General features: G+C 40.5%; 1 protein-coding gene across 1 annotated transcript in view; it reads right to left on the bottom strand.

The window, feature by feature from the left end:
• The window catches only part of CDH13 (cadherin 13), a 667,269-nt gene that overhangs the window by 115,740 nt on the left and 524,574 nt on the right, over positions 1-26,955 (bottom strand). Inside the window, exon 8 of the mRNA XM_069739177.1 lies at positions 10,138-10,278. Within this exon, the coding sequence (XP_069595278.1) occupies positions 10,138-10,278 (141 nt within the window). The remainder of the gene's footprint in view (positions 1-10,137; positions 10,279-26,955) is intronic.

Here is a 26,955-nt window from a genome sequence, read left to right as displayed (position 1 = left end):
GCGGTATGAGCTGCAAATCCGGGGGTAATCCGCAGTGCGGTTTACCTGCGCTTTTTGCAAAAACAGTGCGGAAAAATCCGCACACCATTCCGCAAGGTGTGCACATAGCCATAATATAACCATCTCCTGGCAGAGTATCAGAAATCAATGTCTTTGTTTTTTTAAAAGCCACTGAGTAAGCTAAGAGCAAAGGACTTAAATGGGATTTTCTACCACTTTGATATTTATGACCTATCCTAAGGACTCATGCAGACGGCCGTAGATTCCTTCATCGGAGACAATCAGACATACTATGCAAACCACACTCTGATCAGAGTGTGAGCAGATTTTCTCGGATGAGGACAAGATGGATAAAAAAAATTCTCCATCTTGGCCATTTTGTCAGTCCATGTAAATTGGGTCCGCACTCAGATGACATCCGAGTGCAGTCCGATGGTTTCCACGCACTCATTGACTTGCATGGCAGAATATCAAATCAATCTTAGAACACCACATTTAAGTCTTTAGACCTTCAAAAACTGGTAAAAGTGGATTAATAGAGTATCAAGAAGGGTCAGCAGCCTTCTAAACGAGACTGCACTAACTTTTAAAAGTTTATTCTTCGTTGGTCAAAGATTGGAAAACCTGGTTCTATCAAATCTCCAATTTCCAATCTCTGTATTAAAAAATGTGCCCTACTTGAGCTTTACTGGGGTGATAACTTAGCCCAGGATCTGTCCTGGTTGCTGTAGAGATCACTACATGTTCCCATTGATGAAATTCAGATATTGTGCTGTGACTTCCTGCTGGGAGAGGGGAGGAAAGAGCTGCTTTCCTGAATACTTATTTTGGGAGTCTTTCCAACAATACAAGTTATATTTTTCTTTTCTCTGTGAGCACGTTTTATATTTACAAGTCCAATGACAACTTTTTATATCCGATCTTCTTCACCACTTTGGTCTGAACATGTTCTTTGCAAACAGTTAATCAGCAGCAATAAAATCCGGAAACATAACCACATGTAGAGAGCAGGTGCAATCACATTAAAGTCTTCCAACAAAAATTCTGCTGACTCCACATCTCCGCACTTTTATGGCATTAAAAACACATAAAAAGCAATGCGTGCAGTTCTTTAAACAGGCGGCAGAGCCCCGATTCATAACAAAACGCCGACTCGCACATTTGCGGATTGCGTCCATGCTCTTATCAATGTTTTATGAAGTTAGGAGAAATGAAGACTGAAAGACAAACATGTTTTGTTTCCAAGTTCTTCTCCGTTCACATCTGTACTTCATAACTTTATTAGACGCCTATGCTTGTACATCATGGCACCGGCTGATACATGAGCTGTCTGCCCCAATCTGAGAAACTACTTGGTTTTCACGAGAAACCAGATTAAAAAAACATTACAGGATTTGTAATCCACAGCAGACGGTCCGGGAGTGTTAGGAAAACGAGAGAGGTTTGAATAATGTCACTCTATCTCAGAAAATCACCGCCAAGTCAATGCTCCTCAGGGGCGGGTCTATCACTTTCCCTGCTCTGCATATAGATTAGTACATCCTCCCAATCTGTTCTTTTTTAGGACAATCAGATCTTGTTCACTATAAAAGGGTCCAACACCTTCACATGACAACACAGATTACTAGGCTCCTGGAAAACTGGTTGCCATTACGGAGACTCTCACAGGCAGTGCTGATGGGAAAAATTATGCAAATTAGCTCTCCTACAGAAGAGAGAAAACTCCAGGATCACCTATTGGAGGGACATATGTTACAAGTTTCTGTAGCACCACCTACTGGAAGTAATTATGCTGCAAGTCTACTAGTGCTGCCTATTGAACCTAGTTATGCTATATGTCTGTCTTGCGCCACCTAATGGATGTAATTATGCTGTAAGTGTCACGGGCTTACCGCAACAGAGAGGAGCCAGAAGACTGCAAAGTCTGATTGTTCCTACTCCTGAGCTGAAAAGAAGCACTTCTCCTTCTTTTTAAATGGTGTTTATTTTTTTTTTGTCAGAACAGGGGTTAATCGGCCACTCCCATCCCCTATATAATCTGGGTCTTGATTGAAACCCTTTTCAGAGCTAGCTTATGCTGCATGGCTTGGAGGAGAGGTGTTTATATGAGGAGTTTGGTGGATTTATATGAGACTGTTACTTAGGTTTGTAAGTGTGATCATTTCCTTCCCTACTACTTATTTTGTTTTCCCCCCTACATCTACAGGTGCACTCCTCTGTTATATGGGAGTGAATATTTGTATGCCTGGTATTTTCAGTTCACCCTTGTATGTGTTGCCTATTCATCGAGTTGGTGTACTGCAGTGCATGGCAGCGCCCCTCTTCCCTGGATGGTGGAAGAGAACAGTCGGAGGGCTGATTCAGGAGATAAGGCAAGGGTGGTGGCCCTGGCATTTTCACCTTCAGAAGTATCCCGGTGAGTAGGGCAAGCTAGGGCAATCCCTAGTATTAGAGACAGGGAAGGAGCTCCTGGTCCCGGGTAACCCGATAGCTGAGTCGTGACACTAAGTCTCTCCAGTGCCAAGTATTGGAGGTAATTATGCTAGAAGCCTATCTAGTGCCACCTATTGGAGGTAATTATGCTATAAACCTCTCTAGTGCCACCTATTGGGGGTAATTATGCTACAAGCCTCTCTAGTGCCACCTATTGGAGGTAATTATGCTATAAGCCTCTCTAGTGCCACCTATTGGAGGTAATTAGGCTATAAGCCTCTCTAGTGCCACCTATTGGAGGTAATTATGCTATAAACCTCTCTAGTGCCACCTATTTGAGGTAATTATGCTATAAGCCTCTCTAGTGCCACCTATTGGAAGTAATTATGCTATAAACCTCTCTAGTGCCACCTATTGGAGGTAATTATGCTATAAGCCTCTCTAGTGCCACCTATTGGAGGTAATTATGCTATAAGTCTCTAGTGCCACCTATTGGAGGTAATTATGCTATAAGCTGATAGGGCTAGCGGAACGCACCGAGTAAATAGATGAAGTTATTGGTGCGTTTGCAGCCCGGGGTCCACCGTGCAGGAGGAACCTGCTGCTAGCAAATGGCACTATATGACGGTATAAGCGAACTCTGTTACTTCACAGAGTCGCCGACAAAAGAAAGCACTGTGCCCTGTTAGACTCACAGGAGTACACAGCTAACTGCAAAGCTGATAGCAGTCAGTGGTCTTGCACACACAAACTCCTCACCGGAGGTGCTGGTATTCTAGGGCTTATTTCAGCCGGGACCCTGAATGCATACACACAAAACTCCTCACCGGAGGTGCAGATATTCTAGGGGCTTATTTCAGCCGGGGCCCTAAATGCATACACACAAAACCACACTGGCGCAAAGCACTTAACATAGTTTGATACTAGCGCATGGCCGTGCGGTCATGCGAGCCTTTCATAGCTGCAGCAACTACAGGACCTTCCCAGAAGGACCAATGGGAGGCTGCCACAGAACTTGAGCAACTTCAGGACCTTCCTAGAGGACCAGTGGGAGTTGCTGCAGTACCTGAGCATGTGACCCTTGATCTCCTATGAGAGATCTTACCCTGGGCATGCCCAGAAGGGGAAAAGTAGGACTTAGTCCCAAAGACGTCTGCTCACCGCTGACCAGTACTGGCTACAATGGCAGAAGCTGGAAAGGCAGCAGTAACCCTTTGCACAGTGTCAGACTGAGCGAGACGCTGGGACCGACGCCTCCGCTGAGCAGGCTCCACTGTGGCAGGAGAAGAATGGGAGACCGCAGCGGAGATGGCTCGAGATTCCCCCTGTGCAGAGGCGGGAACTCGACCCCTAACATAAGCCTCTCTAGTGCCACCTATTGGAGGTAATTATGCTATAAGCCTCTCTAGTGCCACCTAATGGAGGTAATCTATATATATAATAGGCTACGGGTCACTTCCATCTGTTTGTCTGTCTGCAACTTCCGTAACGGAAATCCCTCGTCGCTGATTGGTCGCGGCCGGCAGCGTGCGCGTCGGGACAGCTTCAGTGGACGACCGAGGGTGAGTATATAACTATTTTTTATTTTAATTATTTTTTTAACAGGGATATGGTGCCCACACTGCGATATAGTACTTGAGCTGTGTTATATACTGTGTGGGCTGTGTTATATACTACGTGGGCTGTGTTATATACTGCGTGGGCTGTGTTATATACTACATAGGCTGTGCTATATACTACATGGGCAGTGTTATATTTTGCATGGGCTGTGTTATATATTACGTGGGCTGTGTTATATACTACGTGGGCTATGTTATATACTACGTGAGCTGTGTTATATACTGCGTGGGCTGTGCTATATACTACTTGGACAGTGTTATATACTGCATGGGCTGTGTTATATATTACGTGGGTTGTGCTATATACTATGTGGGCTGTGTTATATACTGCATGGGCTGTGTTATACACTACATGGCCTGTGTTAGATACTACATGGGCTGTGCTGTATATTACGTGGGCTGTGTTATATACTGCCTGGCTGCTATATACTATGTGGGCAGTGTTATATACTGCGTGGCCTGTGTTATCTACTATGTGGGCTGTGTTATATACTCTGCCTGGCTGCTATATACTACGTGGACAGTGTTATATACTACGTGGCCTGTGTTATATACTGCGTGGGCTGTGCTATATACTACGTAACTGTGCTATACACTACGTGGCTGTGTTATATACTACGTGGCTGTCTGTGTTATATACTATGTGGCTGTGCTATATACTACGTGGCTGTGCTAAGCGCGACGTACATACTTACATACATATTCTAGAATACCCGATGCGTTCGAATCGGGCCACCATCTAGTTATGCTATAAGTCTTTAGTGCCACCTATTGGAGGTCATTATGCTATAAGACTCTCCAGCGCCACCTATTGGAGATAATCATGCTATAAGTCACTAGTGCGACTTATTGGAGGTAATTATGCTACAAATCACTAGTGCCACCTATTGGAGATAATTATGCTATAAGCCTCTCTACTGTCACCTATTGGAGGTAATTATGCTATAAATCACTAGTGCCACCTATTGGAGGAAAATTATGCTACAAGTCACTCTACTGTCACCTATTGGAGGTAATTATGCTGTAAGCATTTTTACTTTGCAAAATGAGCAATATTAGTTTTTATGGAGACATTCAGTTAGCATTATTACTTTAACTGAGTATTAGGGGGATTGGGACTTTAACCCCTTTACCCCCAAGGGTGGTTTGCACGTTAATGACCGGGCCAATTTTTACAATTCTGACCACTGTCCCTTTATGAGGTTATAACTCTGGAACGCTTCAACAGATCCTGGTGATTCTGACACTGTTTTCTCATGACATATTGTACTTCATGATAGTAGTAAAATTTCTTTGATATTACCTGTGTTTACTTGTGAAAAAAATGGAAATTTGGCGAAAATTTTGAAAATTTTGCAATTTTCCAACTTTGAATTTTTCTGCCCTTAAATCACAGAGATATGCCACACAAAATACTTAAAAAGTAACATTTCCCACATGTCTACTTTACATCAGCACAATTTTGGAACCAAAATTTTTTTTGTTAGGGAGTTATAAGGGTTAAAAGTTGACCAGCAATTTCTCGTTTTTACAACAACATTTTTTTTAGGGACCACATCACATTTGAAGTAATTTTGGGGGTCTATTTGATAGAAAATAACCAAGTGTGACACCATTCTAAAAACTGCACCCCTCAAGGTGCTCAAAACCACATTCAAGAAATTTATTAACCCTTCAGGTGTTTCACAGGAATTTTTGGAATGTTTAAAAAAAAATGAACATATAACTTTTTTTTTACAAAAAATTTACTTCAGCTCCAATTTGTTTTATTCTACCAAGGGTAACAGGAGAAAATGGACCCCAAAAGTTGTTGTACAATTTGTCCTAAGCACGCCGATACCCCATATGTGGGGGTAAACCACTGTTTGGGCGCATGGCAGAGCTCAGAAGGGAAGGAGCACCGTTTGACTTTTCAATGCAAAATTGACTGGAATTGAGATGGGACGCCATTTTGCGTTTGGAGAGCCCATGATGTGCCTAAACATTGAAACCCCCCACAAGTGACACCATTTTGGAAAGTAGACCCTATAAGAAACTTATCTAGATGTGTGGTAAGCACTTTGACCCACCAAGTGCTTTACAGAAGTTTATAATGCAGAGCCGTAAAAATAAAAAATCATATTTTTTCACAAAAATGATCTTTTCGCCCCCAATTTTTTATTTTCCCAAGGGTAAGAGAAGAAATTGGACCTCAAAAGTTGTTGTGCAATTTGTCCTGAGTACGCTGACACCCCATATGTGGGGGTAAACCACTGTTTGGGCACATGGCAGAGCTTGGAAGGGAAGGAGCGCCGTTTGACTTTTCAATGCAAAATTGACTGGAATTGACAAGGAACTTATCTAGATGTGTTGTGAGAGCTTTGAACCCCCAAGTGTTTCACTACAGTTTATAATGCAGAGCCGTGAAAATAAAAAATTCTTTTTTTTTTCACAAAAATTATTATTTAGCCCCCAGTTTTGTATTTTTCCAAGGCTAACAGGAGAAACTGGACCCCAAATGTGGTTGTCCAATTTGTCTTGAGTACGCTGATGCCCCATATGTGGGGGGGGGGGGAATCACCGTTTCGGCGCATGGCAGAGCTCGGAAGGGAAGGAGCGCCGTTTGGAATGCAGACTTAGATTGATTGGTCTGCAGGCGTCACATTGCATTTGCAGAGCCCCTGACGTACCTAAACAGTAGAAACCCCCCACAAGTGACGCCATATTGGAAACTAGACCCCCCCAAGGAACTTATCTAGATGTGTTGTGAGAACTTTGAACCCCCAAGTGTTTCACTACAGAGCCGTGAAAATAAAAAATCATTTTTCCCACAAAAAGGGTTTTTTAGCCCCCCAAATATTTATTTTCCCAAGGGTAACAAGAGAAATTGGACTGCAAAAGTTGTTGTCCAATTTGTCCTTAGTACGCTGATACCCAATATGTTGGGGTAAACCCTTATTTGGGCGCACGGGAGAGCTCGGAAGGGAAGGAGCACTGTTTTACTTTTTCAACGCAGAATTGTCTGGAATTGAGATCGGATGCCATGTCGCGTTTGGAGAGCCCTTGATGTGCCTAAACAGTGGAAACTCCCTATTCTAACTGAAACCCTAACCCAAACACACCCCTAACACTAATCTCAACCATAACCCTAACCACACCCCTAACCCTGACACACCCCTAACCTTAATCCCAACTGTAAATGTAATCCAAACCCTAACTTTAGCCCCAACTCTAACCCTAAAGGTACCGTCACACTAGACGATATCGCTAGCGATCCGCGACGTTGCAGCGTCCTGGCTAGCGATATCATCCAGTGTGACAGGCAGCAGCGATCAGGCCCCTGCTGTGCTGTCGCTGGTCGGGAAAGAAAGTCCAGAACTTTGTTTCGTCGCTGGACTCCCCGTAGACATCGCTGAATCGGTGTGTGTGACACCGATTCAGCGATGTCTTCGCTGGTAACCAGGGTAAACATCGGGTAACTAAGCGCAGGGCCGCGCTTAGTAACCCGATGTTTACCCTGGTTACCATCGTTAAAGTAAAAAAAACAAACGCTACATACTTACCTACCGCTGTCTGTCCCCGGCGCTTTGCTTCTCTGCTCTGGCTGTGAGCACAGCGGCCGGAAAGCACAGCGGTGACGTCACCGCTCTGCTTTCCGGCTGCCCGGCGCTCACAGCCAGAGCAGAGAAGCAAAGCGCCGGGGACAGACAGCGGTAGGTAAGTATGTAGCGTTTGTTTTTTTTACTTTAACGATGGTAACCAGGGTAAACATCGGGTTACTAAGCGCGGCCCTGCGCTTAGTTACCCGATGTTTACCCTGGTTACCGGGGACCTCGGGATCGTTGGTCGCTGGAGAGCTGTCTGTGTGACAGCTCTCCAGCGACCAAACAGCGACGCTGCAGCAATCCGGATCGTTGTCGGTATCGCTGCAGCGTCGCTTAGTGTGACGGTACCTTAACATTAGCCCCAACCCTAAACCTAACTTTAGTCCCAACCCTAACTGTAGCCCTAACCCGAACCATAACCCTAGCCCTAACCCTAGCCCTAGACTATCTATCATCCTCTTGATTACATTCCAGAGGTTTTCAATGGGGTTCAGGTCTGGAGATTGGTCTGCCCATAATAGGGTTTTGATGTGGTAGACTCTTAATTTTTGCCAAAGCTGTATATGGTATATGGTTCGGAAATGCCAAAGTAACTGCTAGACGGGTTTCTAACTTATAGCACCCCACTGTTTTCAAGAATATCCTCTTATTACAAGCAAAACAGTCAACAACAGCTGAATTAGGGAAGGGGAAGAAAAGCGCAGAGTGGGCAAAGCACTGGTTTTTCTCTTGGTAATATTAAGCAGCCCATGCTCATGGCTGACTCATCCATCTTTGGCCTTTGTTGACAATTTGGCTTCATACTGTAAGGAGATAAATGGGAGATTTCCACAGTTAATGAATAGAGTCTGCAAGTGAGCACCAGCATCTACTGGCCAAAGATTGTAGGGCAAGAGAAACTAGAAAGAATTGCAGGAACTGTACAACAAAAAGCATGGTTCCAGAGGGAAAGAGTGTGGAGGAGACACCAGGTCAGGTGATAGTTGTGTCGCAGTTAGCAATTATAAAAGGCACAAGAGGACAGTGAAAAGTCGACACCTGGACCTGTAACAAGATGGCAGTGTGTTCCAGCGGAGTTGACTTATAGCCGCCATTAAAAGTGACCAAATCCGAATGAGGAGTCGATTGAAGAGCTGAGCGACCGAAAGCCGAACTAAGTGATTGGAAAGAATCGAGTGAGCGGGACCAGAGCTGGGAGAAGCGAGAGTAGACTGCGCTAGAGGGACAAAATTGTGATTTCTGGTGAGAGATGTTTGGGGGGGGGGGGTGTTTAGGGAATGGCTTATCAAAAATTCTTTAATATCTAGAATTTCAGCAAGAAAAAAAAGGGAAGGTTTCCATACCTCCAAAAAGAAAGCTAACAATGAAGCAGTAGACAAAGACTTCACCCGCAGCCGACCAAGCAGATTACACAAATCAAAGGATGGTGATTAATCCGGAGTCAGGCTCATAGCGGTAGCCGTGATTTATATCTGCGAAACCACAGCTCCAGGGCAGCTCCTGAGCCCAGATTTCTTTATTAAGGCCTTGTACCATTTTGTCTCCGGTGAAAAGTAGTTGTGTCTTGTGCAATTCAATATTCCTTTCTGTAGTTCATAACCTCGGCCGAGCCAAGGAACGTCTCTCAGTCTGGCTCCAAGGCAGGAGAATGAGCTGAGGCATACACTCCAGACATTTTTTTTAGTTTATTTGTATTTATTTTTATTGGATGTTTTATAGACCCGAGCGGCAGCGATCATTTAGTATCTATGAAAACAGCATCCAGTTATCTGGAACATGACTGCACTGGTGGCCCGGTAATACACGTGTGCCGCCGCGAGCACATTGTTACTGGTGAGGCAACACTGTACAATCTGTAATCCACATCGATCGCGATCATTGCAGACTGCAGAGGATTAGTTCGTTCTCGAGTATATGGAGCAGAAAAATATCAAATATTTATCTAATATCTACCAAGTATCAGCAGTTGTGCTCAAAAGTTTACATACCCCGGCAGAATTTTTGCTTTCATGGCCTTTTTCCAAAGAATATGAATGATAACACCAAAAGTTTTTTTCCACTCATGGTTAGTGGTTGGGTGAAGCCATTTATTGTCAAACTACTGTGTTTTCTCTTTTGTAAATCATAATGACAACCCAAAACATCCAAATGACCCTGATCAAAGGTTCACATACCATTTCTTAATACTGTTATTGCCCCCTCTAACATCAATGACAGCTTGCAGTCTTTTGTGGTAGTTGTGAATGAGGTTCTTTATTTTCTCTGATGGTAAATCTGCCCACTTTTCTTGGCAAAAAGCCTCTAGTTCCTGTAAATTCCTGTGCTGTCTAGCATGAACTGCACTCTTGAGATATCCCCAGAGTGGCTCAATGATCTTGAGGTCAGGAGACTGAGATGGCCACTCCAGAACCTTCACTTTTTTCAGCTGTAGCCAATAACAGGTCGACTTTATTGTGTAATGTTTAATAAACAGAAAAATCAAGAATGAGACGTGCACTTACTTCTTTTTTGGTAAATTCGGGTGGGTGGTCATTCTTATCATCGATGACAATTGTGGCAGTGGCCGTTCCTATTAATCCCACATCCAGGCCGGCCATGTCCTTGGCCTCCACGATCAGCTCATACTGGGGTGCGATCAGCGTCTGGAAGACAAGAACATATCAGTAATGAGTATTAATGTGTGTGCCATGTATAATACAGGGAGAAGAAGGGCCCTTGGGGCCCCCAACGTACCCGGCCACAGACACGGCTCCTACCCCTAGTGATAGCAGGGCTGAATGTGACAGAGGTAATGTTATACAGGATTTCAGCAAATGACTTGAATCTGACAGAAAAAATGCCAACGAATGTTCAAGCAGCACAGAGTCTTTCAGGAGACAAGCACCATTTACTCTAACCCCTGCACTCTGGAAATAATGGAGTTAAAAGATACCACACTCTGAAGACAGGAATATCTATAATTGTGGTCACAGACACCATTATTAGGCTGATTTAACTCTCTCCTTTCCAGATTGCCCAGTTTTGAGGGAACGCTGTTGAGGAGCAGAATGTTGTTTTTGGAACAAGCAGTGACCGTATGCTAATTTTGGGATAGTCAGGACCGTCCATAATGTGACAACGAGAATGGGATGCCAAAGAGCAGAAACTACGGCCGCTATGACTGAAGGGCACAAGTTCTTCTGCAGAGGAGGCTCTGCGATGTGCCCACATGGGGCTTTCTTAGTATTTGTGCTGTTTGAGAAATAGGTATAATTTGGAAAGAGTTCACACTTGGCAACCATAAAAAATCTGCAAGCTCAGCTACTTCAAACATTACTTCCCAGATTACAATGGAAACATCAAGGAGACGTCAGTCCTATTCCCCTGCGGGAGATGTGATGCCCGCAGAGTAGGCACGGAGATTTCTCCAGGAAAGAAGATTCCACCGCCTGAAAACTCCAACTACAGCAGAATAAGAAAGCCCCCGACTGGCTTTAATCGATTGTGGCTTTCTTCATAGAAGACTTGTTTACAATATGATTATTTCTGCCCCAATTTACCAGCTAATGTTTTACACAGAACAGCTCCTTAAGTGACTGAACACTGAGGCTCTGATTGTTTCTGTGCAGGTGCAAGATGAGATCTGAGAAATAGATGTCTTGTACATAGGGGGCAGCATTATAGTAGTTATATTCTTGTACATAGGAGCAGTATTATAGTAGTTATATTCTTGTACATAGGAGCAGTATTATAGTAGTTATATTCTTGTACATAGGGGGCAGTATTATAGTAGTTATATTCTTGTACATAAGAGCAGTATTATAGTAGTTATATTCCTGTACATAGGGAGCAGTATTATAGTAGTTATATTCTTGTACATAGGGACATTATTATAGTAGTTATATTCTTGTACATAGGAGCAGTATTATAGTAGTTATATTCTTATACATAGGAGCAGTATTATAGTAGATATATTCTTGTACATAGGAGCAGTATTATAGTAGTTATATTCCTGTACATGGGGGCAGCATTATAGTAGTTATATTCTTGTACATAGGAGCAGTATTATAGTAGTTATATTCTTGTACATAGGAGCAGTATTATAGTAGTTATATTCTTGTACATAGGAGCAGTATTATAGTAGTTATATTCTTGTACATAGGAGGAGTATTATGGTAGTTACATTCTTGTACATAGGGACAGTATTATAGTAGTTATATTCTTGTACATAGGGAGCAGAATTATAGTAGTTATATTCTTGTACATAGGAGCAGTATTATAGCAGTTATATTCTTGTACATAGGGGCAGTATTATAGCAGTTATATTCTTGTACATAGGGGCAGTATTATAGTAGTTATATTCTTGCACATAGGAGCAGTATTATAGTAGCTATATTCTTGTACATAGGAGCAGTATTATATACTTATATTCTTGTACATAGGAGCAGTATTATATACTTATATTCTTGTACATAGGAGCAGTATTATAGTAGTTATATTCTTGTACATAGGGGCAGTGTTATAGTAGTTATATTCTTGTACATAGGAGGCAGCATTATAGTAGTTATATTCTTGTACATAGGGGGCAGCATTATAGTAGTTATATTCTTGTACATAGGAGCAGTATTATAGTAGTTACCGTATATTCTTGTACATAGGAGCAGTATTATAGTAGTTATATTCTTGTACATAGGAGCAGTATTATAGTAGTTATATTCTTGTACATAGGGACAGTATTATAGTAGTTATATTCTTGTACATAGGGACAGTATTATAGAAGTTATATTCTTGTACATAGGAGCAGTATTATAGTAGTTATATTCTTATACATAGGAGCAGTATTATAGTAGTTATATTCTTGTACATAGGAAGCAGTATTATAGTAGTTATATTCTTGTACATAGGGGCAGTAGTATAGAAGTTATATTCTTGTACATAGGAGCAGTATTATAGTAGTTATATTCTTGTACATAGGAGCAGTATTATATACTTATATTCTTGTACATAGGAGCAGTATTATAGTAGTTATATTCTTGCTCATAGGAGCAGTATTATACTAGTTATATTCTTGTACATAGGGGCAGTATTATAGTAGTTATATTCTTGTACATAGGAGCAGTATTATAGTAGTTATATTCTTGCTCATAGGAGCAGTATTATAGTAGTTATATTCTTGCACATAGGGGCAGTATTATAGTAGTTATATTCTTGTACATAGGAGCAGTATTACAGTAGTTATATTCTTGCACATAGGGGCAGTATTATAGTAGTTATATTCTTGTACATAGAGGCAGAATTATAGTAGTTATATTCTTGTACATAGGGCAGTATTATAGTAGTTATATTCTTGTACATAGGGGGCAGAAATATAGCATTTATATTCTTGTACATAGGAGCAGTATTATAGTAGTTATATTCTTGTACATAGGGGCAGAATTATAGTAGTTATATTCTTGTACATAGGGCAGTATTATAGTAGTTATATTCTTATACATATCAGCAGTATTATAGTAGTTATATTCCTATACATAGAGGCAGGATTATAGCAGTTATATTCTTGTACATAGGAGCAGTATTATAGTAGTTATATTCTTGTACATAGGAGCAGTATTATAGTGGTTATATTCTTGTACATAGGGGCAGTATTACAGTAGTTATACTCTTGTACATAGGAGCAGTATTATATACTTATATTCTTGTACATAGGGGAAGTATTATAGTAGTTATATTCTTGTACATAGGGAGCAGTATTATAGTAGTTATATTCTTGTACATAGGGAGCAGTATTATAGTAGTTATATTCTTGTACATAGGGACAGTATTATAGAAGTTATATTCTTGTACATAGGGGCAGTATTATAGTAGTTATATTCTTGTACATAGGGGCAGTATTATAGTAGTTATATTCTTGTACATAGGGACAGTATTATAGGAGTTATATTCTTGTACATAGGAGCAGTATTATAGTAGTTATATTCTTGTACATAGGGAGCAGTATTATAGTAGTTATATTCTTGTACATAGGGGCAGTATTATAGAAGTTATATTCTTGTACATAGGAGCAGTATTATAGTAGTTATATTCTTGTACATAGGGAGCAGTATTATAGTAGTTATATTCTTGTACATAGGGGCAGTATTATAGAAGTTATATTCTTGCACATAGGAGCAGGATTATAGTAGTTATATTCTTGTACATAGGGCACTATTATAGTAATTATATTCTTGTACATAGGGGGGCAGAAATATAGTAGTTATATGCTTGTACATAGAAGCAGTATTATAGTAGTTATATTCTTGCACATAGCAGCAGTATTATAGTAGTTATATTCTTGTACATAGGAGCAGTATTACAGTAGTTATATTCTTGCACATAGGGGCAGTATTATAGTAGTTATATTCTTGTACATAGAGGCAGTATTATAGTAGTTATATTCTTGTACATAGGGGGCAGAAATATAGCATTTATATTCTTGTACATAGGAGCAGTATTATAGTAGTTATATTCTTGTACATAGGGACAGAATTATAGTAGTTATATTCTTGTACATAGGGCAGTATTATAGTAGTTATATTCTTATACATATCAGCAGTATTATAGTAGTTATATTCCTATACATAGGGGCAGGATTATAGCAGTTATATTCTTGTACATAGGAGCAGTATTATAGTAGTTATATTCTTGTACATAGGAGCAGTATTATAGTGGTTATATTCTTGTACATAGGGGCAGTATTACAGTAGTTATACTCTTGTACATAGGAGCAGTATTATATACTTATATTCTTGTACATAGGGGAAGTATTATAGTAGTTAAAATCTTGTACATAGGGTAGTATTATCGTAGTTATATTCTTATACATATCAGCAGTATTATATACTTATATTCTTGTACATAGGGGCAGTATTATAGTAGTTATATTCTTGTACGTAGGGGACAGTATTATAGTAGTTATATTCTTGTACATAGGGCAGTATTATAGTAGTTATATTCTTGTACACAGGGGGCAGTATTATAGTAGTTATATTCTTGTACACAGGGGGCAGTATTATAGTAGTTATATTCTTGTATATAGGGGCAGTATTATAGTAGTTATATTCTTGTACATAGGGGCAGTATTATAGTAGATATATTCTTGTACATAGAGGGCAGAAATATAGCAGTTATATTCTTGTACATAGGAGCAGTATTATAGTAGTTATATTCTTGTACATAGGGGCAGTATTATAGTAGTTAAATTCTTGTACATAGGAGCAGTATTATAGTAGTTATATTCTTGTACATAGGAGCAGTATTATAGTAGTTATATTCTTGTATATAGGGGCAGTATTATAGTAGTTATATTCTTGTACATAGGGAGCAGTATTATAGTAGTTATATTCTTGTACATAGGGGCAGTATTATAGAAGTTATATTCTTGTACATAGGGGGGCAGAAATATAGTAGTTATAAGCTTGTACATAGAAGCAGTATTATAGTAGTTATATTCTTGCACATAGCAGCAGTATTATAGTAGTTATATTCTTGTACATAGGAGCAGTATTATAGTAGTTATATACTTGTACATAGGGGACAGTATTACAGTAGTTATATTCTTGTACATAGGGGACAGTATTACAGTAGTTAAATTCTTGTACATAGGGGCAGTATTACAGTAGTTATATTCTTGTATATAGGAGTAGTATTATATACTTATATTCTTGTACATAGGGGCAGTATTATAGTAGTTATACTCTTGTATATAGGGACAGTATTATAGTAGTTATATTCTTGTACATAGGGGACAGTATTACAGTAGTTATATTCTTGTACATAGGGGCAGTATTACAGTAGTTATACTCTTGTACATAGGAGCAGTATTATATACTTATATTCTTGTACATAGGGGGGCAGAAATATAGTAGTTATATTCTTGTTTATAGGGACAGTATTATCGTAGTTATATTCTTGTACATAGGGGCACTATTATAGTAGTTATATTCTTGTACATAGGGGGCAGAAATATAGCATTTATATAGCAGTATTATAGTAGTTATATTCTTGTACATAGAAGCAGTATTATAGTAGTTATATTCTTGTACATATAGGCAGTATTATTGTAGTTATATTCTTATACACAGGGGGCAGAAATATAGTAGTTATATTCTTGTACATAGGGGCAGTATTATAGTAGTTATATTGTTTTACACAGGGGGCAGAAATATTACATTTATATTCTTGTATATAGGAGCAATATTATAGTAGTTATATTCTTGTACATAGGGCAGTATTATAGTAGTTATATTCTTGTACATAGGGGCAGTATTACAGTAGTTATACTCTTGTACATAGGAGCAGTATTATAGTAGTTATATTCTTGTATATAGAGGCAGTATTATAGTAGTTATATTCTTGTACATAGGGGCAGTATTATAGCAGTTATATTTTTGTACATAGGGGCAGTATTATAGTAGTTATATTCTTATATATAGGAGCAGTATTATAGTATTTATATTCTTGTACATAGGAGCAGTATTATAGTAGTTATACTCTTGTACATAGGAGCAGTATTATAGTAGTTATATTCTTATACATAGGGGCTCTATTATAGTAGTTATATTCTTGTACATAGGGGACAGTATTATAGTAGTTATATTTTTGTACATACGTCAGTATTATAGTAGTTATATTCTTGTACATAGGAGCAGCATTATAGTAGTTATATTCTTGTACATAAGAGAAGTATTATAGTAGTTATATTCTTGGACATAGGAGCAGTATTATAGTAGTTATATTCTTGTACATAGGAGCAGCATTATAGTAGTTATATTCTTGTACATAAGAGCAGTATTATAGTAGTTATATTCTTGTACATAGGAGCAGTATTATAGTAGTTATACTCTTGTACATAGGAGCAGTATTATAGTAGTTATATTCTTATACATAGGGGCTCTATTATAGTAGTTATATTCTTGTACATAGGAGCAGTATTATAGTAGTTATATTCTTGTAAATAAGGGGCAGTATTATAGTAGTTATATTCTTGTACATAGGAGCAGTATTATAGTAGTTATATTCTTGTACATAGGAGCAGTATTATAGTAGTTATATTCTTGTACATAGGAGCAGTATTATAGTAGTTATATTCTTGTACATAGGAGCAGTATTATAGTAGTTATATTCTTGTACATAGGAGCAGTTTTATAGTAGTTATATTCTTGCACATAGGAGCAGTATTATAGTAGTTATCTTCTTGTACATAAGAGCAGTATTATTGTAGTTGTATTATTGTACATAGGTGGCAGTATTATGGTAGTTATACTCTTGTAAATAGGGGCAGTATTATAGTATGAATATTCTGCAATATATGTCACAGCCCATGGAAAAAAACGGCAGGTTTTTTTTTTCTTAAATTGATATTTTTTTATTACTTTTATACAAGCCCTTTATATAACTGATTTTCTAATTACATAATAACATAATAAAACGTCAGGTTTATTCTTCATGACCTTGGACAGAGACACAAACACCACAATTACAAAAAAACTGATAGTCTAAAGTCATAAAAAGAAGAGGATGAAAGTATTTGATTAACATGAAATCACCATCACAGGTTACATTGTCATTCTTTCGACCAGCTCATCTCTCTTGTAAATAATGATTCCGACCTCTTAACGAATGATTCTCATTAACAAGACGACTGTGGTCTAAAAAGTCAAAAGCTGATCAGGCTTCTAAAACTTGAGATGATAATTTAATGTGCTCCAAATAACAGATGGTGGCGGTCATCTAAGGATTACAGGAGCGTTCCTTTGGAATAGATAAAAAAAAATTAATTGTTTTTTCCTTTGTTACTTCTGTGGTTTTCTTCTTCTATATTCTGACTGTTGACCTTCTCTGGAGACTTCAAAATTTCTATGTGTGATCGAATAAATTGTATTTTTTTTCTTTTTTTAACAAAAACATGATTAATTCAGGTGAACATAACCATCAAAAGAGTACAGAACATTGTTAGATGCTACGACACGGTTTTTTTCTCCCCACCTCCAGAAGTCACAATTCACTGTGGGATTATATTATGGCTGACTTTTGTAGTCTATGGACGAGAGATGGTTAGGATCACACCGAGAAAGACAGTACAGCTACTTTGTAGTAAGTGTTTATCTCATCGAGAGCTGAATTAACAGCTACACTGCTCATTAATGCCATAGTGTGTTCTCCATGCTGCAGCTGATTCTTAACATGTGCCACTTATGGACAGAAAAGCAGGAAGCCCTCATGTCTGTGAGTGCTGTGTATGGGAGACACCAGAGCAGCTAGTTTCTCCACCACTAGCTCAGAGACACTTTTCTCCCCATCCAACTCCTGAACTCATCATTCGCTGTGGGACTTTATTTCTGCTGAGTTTTGTAGTCTATGAAGAAGAGATCGATCGGATCACACAGAGAAAGACAGTATAGCTGCTTTCTATTAAGTGTTTATCTCACCTAGAGCTTGATTCGCAGCTACACTGCTCATTAATGCTATATAGTGTTCTCCATGCTGCAGCTGCCTCTGAACATGTGCTACTTACAGACAGAAACTCAGGAATCCCTAATTTTTGTGTGTGCTGTGCGTAGGAGTCTTAATAGCAGCTAGTTTCTCCACCACTAGCTCAGAGACCGCCCACCTACTCTCCCCACCCACCTACTGACTTCTTCATTCACTGTGGGATTATATTAAGGGTGACTTTTGTAGTCTGTATAGAAGAGACGGTTAGGATCACACCAAGAACGACAATACAGTTGCATTCTAGTAAATGTTTTTCTCACCTAGAGCTGGATTCACAGCTACCCTGCTTATTAATGCAATATAGTGTCCGCCAGGCTGCAGCTGATTCTGAACATGTGCTACATAGAGACCGAGACATCCTTCATATCAGTGTGTGCTTTGTATGGGAGACTTCATAACAGCCACTAGCTCAGAGACAACTGAGAATTAAAGATTAAACCCGCAGAGGGGATTACTTGATATTTTGTTGTTACTGGGTTTTTTTTTCATTAATTAGACTGGGATCTACTCTATCTAGCTTTATACTGACCTTCAATAGTGAATGAATTATGGAAGTTCGAAGGCAAAGTTTTACAGCATAGTTACACTATTTAATAACTTTCATAAACGTTTTTACTTTTCTAAGTTCTAATTTCTTTTTCTTGCTGAGAGGTATTTTACTTCCCTGCCATGTTTTCCATGATATATAGACTTGTAAAGTGCTAGGGTATTACACCTGTTGCTCTCTAGAAACAATATGCTGCTGATTATTGTCCAAAAGTGCTCTCACATTCTGTAATTCGCTAGGTATAATGCAAATGGAAAACAATTATTGTTATTCACAGCACAGAGATTTATAAATGTTAATAATAGTAGTTAAAACATATGAACTATACCATCTATTACCCATATTGCTGCGACATACAGGCACATAAAATACAGTATAATCCTTCAAAGTGCAGAAAATGAGACATAAAACCCGTGCTTTCCTCTGCCACACATGAAATACACAAGATTTGTACATGGCTATAAATACAATCCCTCTTCCCTTCCCCGGAATTTATCTTCCCACCCTTGCCCCCTGCTGAGGTTCCACTGTTGGAAATGTACAAAATGTTTGCAAGGGGGTTTAATCCTCCGCTCATCTCCAGGTACCGAGACAGATTACTGGCAAAGTCAGCTGGAGACGATTGTAAGTGGAGAAAATAAATAGCTGAGCGTGGAAATAGGCAATTACTGTAAACCTGGATGAGACTCACCGTGAGGATGAAGATGAAAAAAATAATAGTAATACAAAATGTCTGTAAATAGTTGAGCAAAGTGGACGGGTGCTGCATTGATATGGTATCGGTTATGTGATTTGAAGCGTTGCTGTTATTGACGGCGCTACAGATATTCCATCCAACAAGGACAAATGTGGACCATGTCTCCTTTGAAAGTAGAAAACCCTGGCTGGTACCATCATCTTCCCTACTAGGTGCCAAGACGCCTTTCTATGGGATCTACACAGTGGAGAAAATTCAAGCTCCAACACTGGACCCAACCATTACTGGTCTTGGTCTTCTCAAAAGTGGACCAAAGTAACCAGGGCATGCAGCCATTAGAGTTACGCCCTTGAATCTGCAATTTTGTAAAAAAAAATGGATGGGGAATTGGCCTGAAGGTCATAAAAAGATCCAAGGTGGTGGTCTATTTTTTATCTCTACCATAGGATCATCTCTCTTTTTAATGAGTGCCACTGAAGACCAGAGAAGTTAGAATGGCTGGTCCCCATTCCTAGCAGTACATACCTATGATGAATGTATAAAATGATCAAAGAAATAATATGGCAGTATAAAACTTCTGAATGTTGAAGGTAAATTGCAGATTCATATTATTACAATTAATATATAGCACCAATTCTTCTGCCAAATCTATAGAACCATCCCCTATCAGAAAAAGGTCGTCTATATAGCAACCATACCACCTGCTGTGAGAGGAATATTATTTGGAGTCCAAAAATATATATACATTAGCTTTTCCTTATCCCTGTAGGTAATGCTTAAAGATGCCAGTCTGAGACGCGTTTGTAGATATCTCTACATAAGGGTTGCTATTTAAAAATACTTACAAAATAAATTGTGCTTTTAACTGAAGATCCTGACACAGGAATCAATTCCTTCTAATGGAGTATGTCACATGCACAATATATAGTTAATGCATCACTGTAAATAGGCTATTTTGGTTTTGTGATGATGTACTCAGCCTTTGGCATGTCAATCAAGACTGGACATGGGCCAATCAGTCTGATTTTTCCAACCAAATTTGGTAATAGGGCCTTCAAAGTTCTGTTTCAGCACAATGTCATTTGTCAAATTTGATAGCAAAGTGGAGGTAGTTTGGAAGCCTATTTATTGATGACAGGTTACCATTAAAAGCAGATCAGGCACAATGGCCACTGGATGAGGGTGTACTGAAAATATACATTTTGAACATGACAATCATAAAATAATTAAAGATAAGACTTTTTTTTAACAGTTGGTTACCCACATGAGCCAAAGTATTTTCTGTGCCATTTTTCCTCCATGCATTGTTATCATCTCCTCATCTAGGCTTTTATAGATAATATTTCATTCTAACCTCGTGAAGAAATCAATATGGCAGCTCTGACTCATAATTTAACTACAACAAATGTCAGAAGCCTAAAAAATAAAGCTGTTGAAAACTTAAAGAAAAAGTTCAGAACACCAAAAAAGTTTAGAAACCAACTCAATTTTAATGATTGCTATATAAACAATTAATACTTAGCGTAGGCTAAGGTTTCACTTGTTGATAATCTCACAGTTATTGAGATTCATTAAGACAAATTTGCATTCTGAATCTGCCATGGTATAAAGTATATGATATAGGGATTCAGTCCATACACATGTAACAAATTACTAACCCCATCATAGGTCGGGTCGATGGTGCAACTTGACTCTTATTGACCCCCTTGCAATACCATAGCAGTGTCCCTATTTTGCTATGTAGCATTTTTGTAAATGCCTTTTTATGGGGGAAATGGTTCCTTGACATCCCTTATGCACCAGTAACTAGGAGGGGTGGATATTTTTGTACCTCCTTTAGCTACACAACTGTGTAGGTTCATGTCAATAAAGATTCCTGTACTCCAGTCATGCTCTAAGTAACCAAAGACACACCTGTCTTAAGTACCGTCACTGAGGTGAACTGCTCATGAGATGGTCCGGCCCTGAGGCAAACTGCTCCTGAGATGAACTGCCCCTGAGGTGAACTGCTCCTGAGATGATCCGCCCCGAGGTGAACTGCTCCTGAAATGGTCTGCCTCTGAGGTGAACTCCTGAGATGGACCGCCCCTGATGTGAACTGCTCCTGAGATGGTTAGCACCTGAGGTGAACAGCTCATGAAATGGACCATCCCTGAGGTGAACTGCTCCTGAGATGGAACGCCCTTGAGGTGAACAGCTCCTGAGATGGACCATCCCTGAGGTGAACTGCTCCTGAGATGGAACGCCCTTGAGGTGAACAGCTCCTGAGATGGACCATCCCTGAGGTGAACTGTTCCTGAAATGGTCTGCCTCTGAGGTGAACTGCTCCTGAGATGGACCGCCCCTGATGTGAACTGCTCCTGAGATGGACCGCACCTGAGGCGAACAGCTCCTGATATGAATTGTCCCTGAAGTGAACTGCTACTGAGATGGACCGCCTCTGAGGTGAACTGTTCCTGAGGTGGACCACCCCTGAGGTGACCTGCTTCTGAGATGGACCGCATTTGAGGTGAACAGCTCCTGAGATAGACCATCCCTGAGGTGAACTGCTCCTGAAATGGTCTGCCTCTGAGGTGAACTGCTCCTGAGATGGACCGCCCCTGATGTGAACTGCTCCTGAGATGGACCGCGCCTGAGGTGAACAGCTCCTGATGTGAGGGTGATCTCTTAAAGTGAGATCTATATGATTGCTTGTACCTGACTAAATATAAGCTGAGTACTAGCTTAGAGGCTAAGAATGTATCAGATACACAGAGACAGATACACACTCCTCTCTCAGTCAAAGATGGTGCACAACTGAACTTTATTTTTAGAACAAAGGAAGATACTAGAAACAGGAAATGGGGGTCGCACAACTTCTGAATAGTTAGTGTCACTCTATGATTGGTTCATTCCAACTTCGTTTCCAACTTCACTTCCATATATGGTATTCAGTCCAATGTCCAGTGTCCAGTGTCTTCACCCCTGCATTCTAGATTCCTTCCAGTGTGCTGCAGATAAGGAAATAGACTCCATCTTGCTACACCATATCTGAACTGACTTATATAAGGTTTAATAATTGATTTCATTAGCCATTTTCTCCTTCACACTGAGATGAACTGTCCCTGAAGTGAACTGCTACTGAGATGGTCCGCCTCTGAGGTGAACTGCTCCTGAGATGGACCACCCCTGAGGTGAACTGCTTCTGAGATGGACCACCCCGGGGATGAACCGCCCCTGAGGTGAACGGCTCCTGAGGTGGACCGCCCCTGAGGTTCTTAGATAACTGAACCATGATATAGCAAAACCTACAGAGTGCTCCTTTATCTTTTTAGTCATAGAAGACTTCACATTGGATTTGAGTAGTAGTCCCAAATAAGGAACTATTCCTAGGGTACAGTCTCAAACCATAGTAAGCATAAGCATGACCAAAAAAAAGGAGTTTTAAACAAAATCGAAAAGTTATCAACCACAGCATCTGCTAAACTTGATGGACCCTGCTGTGGCCAGGCCCTGCTTTTGCTTCATTACCTGGTCCCATTGTAGGTTCTCCTTGTGGGCCAGTCTAATTCCATACAGAAGAAGCTAATCACAAAGCTTCATTTCTTTTTTTTTCCCGTACCTTCAGATTTTTTCTCAAGAGATTATTTTTGGCTTCAGTCTTCCTCATCATAGATAAACCCAGGTAGCTTTAGAAACAAGACTTCCTGTTGTGTCTGAAATGAATCGGCAAATGATACTGACTTCTCCCGCGGACAACAGAAGAAATCACAAGGCTCTGGCTTTGTTGTTATTGAGATATCGTTCTTGAATATAAATGGAGCTAATTTTACATCATCAGAGGGAAAATCAAGCAAAAAAGAATTTCAATTGTCCTATTGCTCCCTTGGAAATGAAAAGAAAGGTATTTCAAACAAGGAGAATGTGATAATGGTATAGCTCGAATATTCTGTGATAAAAGGAAATGGATAAAATACCGCTCTGCCGACAGCTTCCCGAATGTAGATTCAAGACGATGGTTGAAGCAATATCTGTCGACTATTGTATTTTACTTAATGTACTGTCTGGGGAGTACTGGGGAGCAAAGTTCTATTTGGCATTGTGGTAACACTATGTACTGATCACAGTCCACAAATATTTCTTAAGAGTCCTGTGAACAATTTAAGACATGACCACTGGTTAAAAAAAAAGACTCTACCGAGTTCAATTATGAAGAGCTGCTCTCTTCTCTTCACATGATCGAAGTTCCTAACGACCATGCATAGGTCCATTTGCATACACATGGCATCACTTTTACAGATGAGTGATGGTAGCATGGCACTACGACTCCTAGCATTTGAAACATCCATTTTTGGTCATGATGGTAGAAGGATGGGGAAGACTCTTGGAGGTCATGGCATCAACAGGAGTTCATAAATACCTTGATATTATCAGTGTATCCCACTGGTCCCAAAGACCAAAAGTCAGTGTTATGGTTCACCTAGTGAAGTGTATTTCCCAAGCTATAGATCATGGTGAGCATCAACTTCTAGAGGAGTTGATGCAGTGGAGTTGGTTAAGGTAATCTGTACATGGAACAGCAGAGCTGGGTATGCTGGACGGCACACAAAGAAGTGCGGAACTGGATATGTAGTATGGATTTCAGGGTCTTGATATAGTTGAGCCAGGTGTCCGGACAACCCTTGGAAAAAGCAGATATGGATTGGCAAACGGGCTACTTGGTGAAGCGGAGTGGAGTTTGCAGACACCTCAGAATAGCTAAGATAGATGGGCAAACAGGCACCTTGAAATAGCAGAGCCAAGTGTGCAGACAGCACCAGGGTTGGTAGATAAGTACCTTGATATAAACAGTAGCTGATTTCAGCGGTAGTAGAGATGGGTTTGCCCGAAGACTCAACAGGATATCAACAAGTGGTAGCAGCGAACTACTGCCTGAAGTCTCAGTCATCATGTAGTCGCCTGAGCTGGCATTAAAAGGCATACAATCATGAAATCAGATAAGAGTTGATTAACTTGATATGCACAAAAGTATAGAGTTTGGGCCATTTGAGAAGAAAGATGCTTGGGGAAAGCTCTGAACCCCAAACAAGTAACAGTCAAAAACATTTCAGTGTAGGTAATCAAAAGGAGAAAGAGACCAGTTGTAACCACTGAAAGACCAAATGTTCTCAGAGATTCTAACTTCCTAAATGAATGGTTACAAATTTCTATTAGCAAAATAGGAGAACCCATTGTACCTAGGAACGTAAATATTCAGCCACTGCTTGAAGCTGCATTGTTACTCCAGCTAAGGCATCCTTCACACGTCCTGGTGATTCCTGTACAGGAAAAACCAATGTTAGTGAGATCAGTGGTCCGTGTCCTTGTGCCATCTGTATGCACGTATGTGACATCCATGTGACATCTGTGTATCTGTTTGACATCCACGTACCCGCACCTAGGAAAAGCAGTACAGTTTGCACTGATCCCAGAAGCCGGCTGCTTTAAGGCAGAGCTCATCATTTTCACTTAGTCTTCCTGAGATCAGTGCTACCAGGCGAAAATGATGGGAGTTCTCGTATAATGAAAGAAAAAAATAGCATGCACTCCCACGTAATTTTTATAACCAGCAGAGGGAAAGCGGATAGCTGGGGTCTGATATTCTGGAAAAGGGGGCAATATCACATAAAATTCCCAGGTTATTAATAACAGCTCACAACTGTTTGCTTAGCTTACTGGCGATTTTACAAGGGGACCCCAGAAAACAAATGATGTAGGGTCCCCTTATAAATTCAAACCAGCAAAGGCTAAACAGACAGCTGTGGGTTGATATTCATACACTGGGAAGGGGCCAGAGATATTGCACCCCTCCCATGCTACCAATATCAGCCCTTTGACACCCCAGAAATGATGCGTTCATAAGATGCGCCAAATCTGGTGCTTAGCCTCACTCTTCCCACTTGCCCTGTGGTGGTGGCAAGTGAGGTAATAGGGTTTAACCTTTGCTGGTTTGAATTTGAATTTTGTTAAATTTTTTTCTGTGGTCCCCATAAGTTCACCAGTAAAGGCTAAGCAAATAGGCTGTGAGCTGTTATTAAAAGCCTGGGAACCTTTTAGGATATTGTCCACTTTCCCAAATTATTAACATCATTTCCCAGCCGTGAGCTTTCCCTCTACTGGTTATGAAAATTATGCGGGAGCCCACTCTGTTTTTTTATTTAATTCTTAATTTTACACAGGATGTACACAGCGGGTGCTGAATACAACTCCCATCACTGTCATCTCAGGGAGACCAATGACAATGATAAGAGCTGTCTTCAGCAGCCAGCACTGGGGATCAGCGCAACCTGTACCGCTGATTAACAGGCGCCGGTACATGCCATTGGAGCGCCCGTCAGGGCAAGGGGTTACTCGATACTGGGTCCGGTGTTCACAGGGGGATGTCACGGTGGCTGACCTAGTCCGTGGCCCTGGGACGTCCGTATAAAAGGGGAAAGGTCTTTAAAGGGATAAGGTTTATGTTCATGACGCCACCTGTGGTATTCGGTCAGGGTGACCGACGCTGCTTTAAGGGGTTCGCTGGGGTGAAGTTATGGCAGCTAGATGGTATACCTTCCAACAGGTGAAGTATATCCCCAGGGCTTCCCAGTATGTAGATGGTAGAATGGTGAGAGGTGCAGTGAAGAACGAGGACACAGGATTGCAGTTTCTTTACCTTGTTTACTGTTGGTTTCAGCAGCCACAGTCCAGGGCACCAGATCACTGGGCAGGTAGAGTCCGGCCGGTTTGGAGGCAAGTCCAGAGTCCCCTTGTCCAGGTGGAAATCAATAGCCGTCCCTTGCACTGTAGTAATGTAGTCCTCTTACTGCTAAGCCTCTCGTAAGGTCCTCACAGAAGTGCTGTTTCTCTCTGTTCCCCGTAGTCGGATAGGACAAGACCCGCATGACTGGTGACTTGAGCTTGTTTAAAGGCTCTTTTAGATGACTCGGCTCTGTGGGGTGTCACCGTGCCTCCTGGGTGTAGGTGCGGACAGGTAACGTGCAATTAGCTGTCCTGCCGGTCTCTGAAGTAAGGTGTAGAGGTCCTTACTACCTCGGTGTTCCAGTTACCGGTTATCTGTGCCTCAGAAGGAAGAAACCTACTTGGGGCTGGCCCCCTTCTGGTATCCTCTCCCGTGCTTTGCTTTCCTTGCATGTTCACTGCAACGTATTCTGCTTTCTATGTGTCTCTTTCCTGGGAGCTGCAGCTCTTAGGGCATGCACAGCTCTGTGAACCCTCCATCCTCCTCAGACGGCTGTCTGGAACTTTTCTTAGCTGATGTTCTTTCCTTCTCAGTTTCCTATTGCTGCCAGGAGCTGCAGACCCCCATGTCTGCTCAGCTATTCTCCTATCATACCAGCTCCGCCTCAGCTGATGCTCCACGACAAGCTCCCTTCTAGCAATCTCTCTCTCTAGCACATCTTTCTGTTTCCTTCCTCTCTGTTTCTCTGACTGGAACTGAACTTACTTTCCCTACAGACTACTATATATATATATATATATATATATATATATATATACAGTATATATATATGGAATCACCTAGTAAATAGGATCAAAAGCTCCCCC

This window comes from Ranitomeya imitator, chromosome 9 (assembly GCF_032444005.1).
Source record: "Ranitomeya imitator isolate aRanImi1 chromosome 9, aRanImi1.pri, whole genome shotgun sequence".
NCBI lineage: Eukaryota > Metazoa > Chordata > Amphibia > Anura > Dendrobatidae > Ranitomeya > Ranitomeya imitator.
The sequence above is the reverse complement of the archived record's forward strand: the minus strand, read 5'-3'. Positions and strand labels throughout refer to the sequence as shown.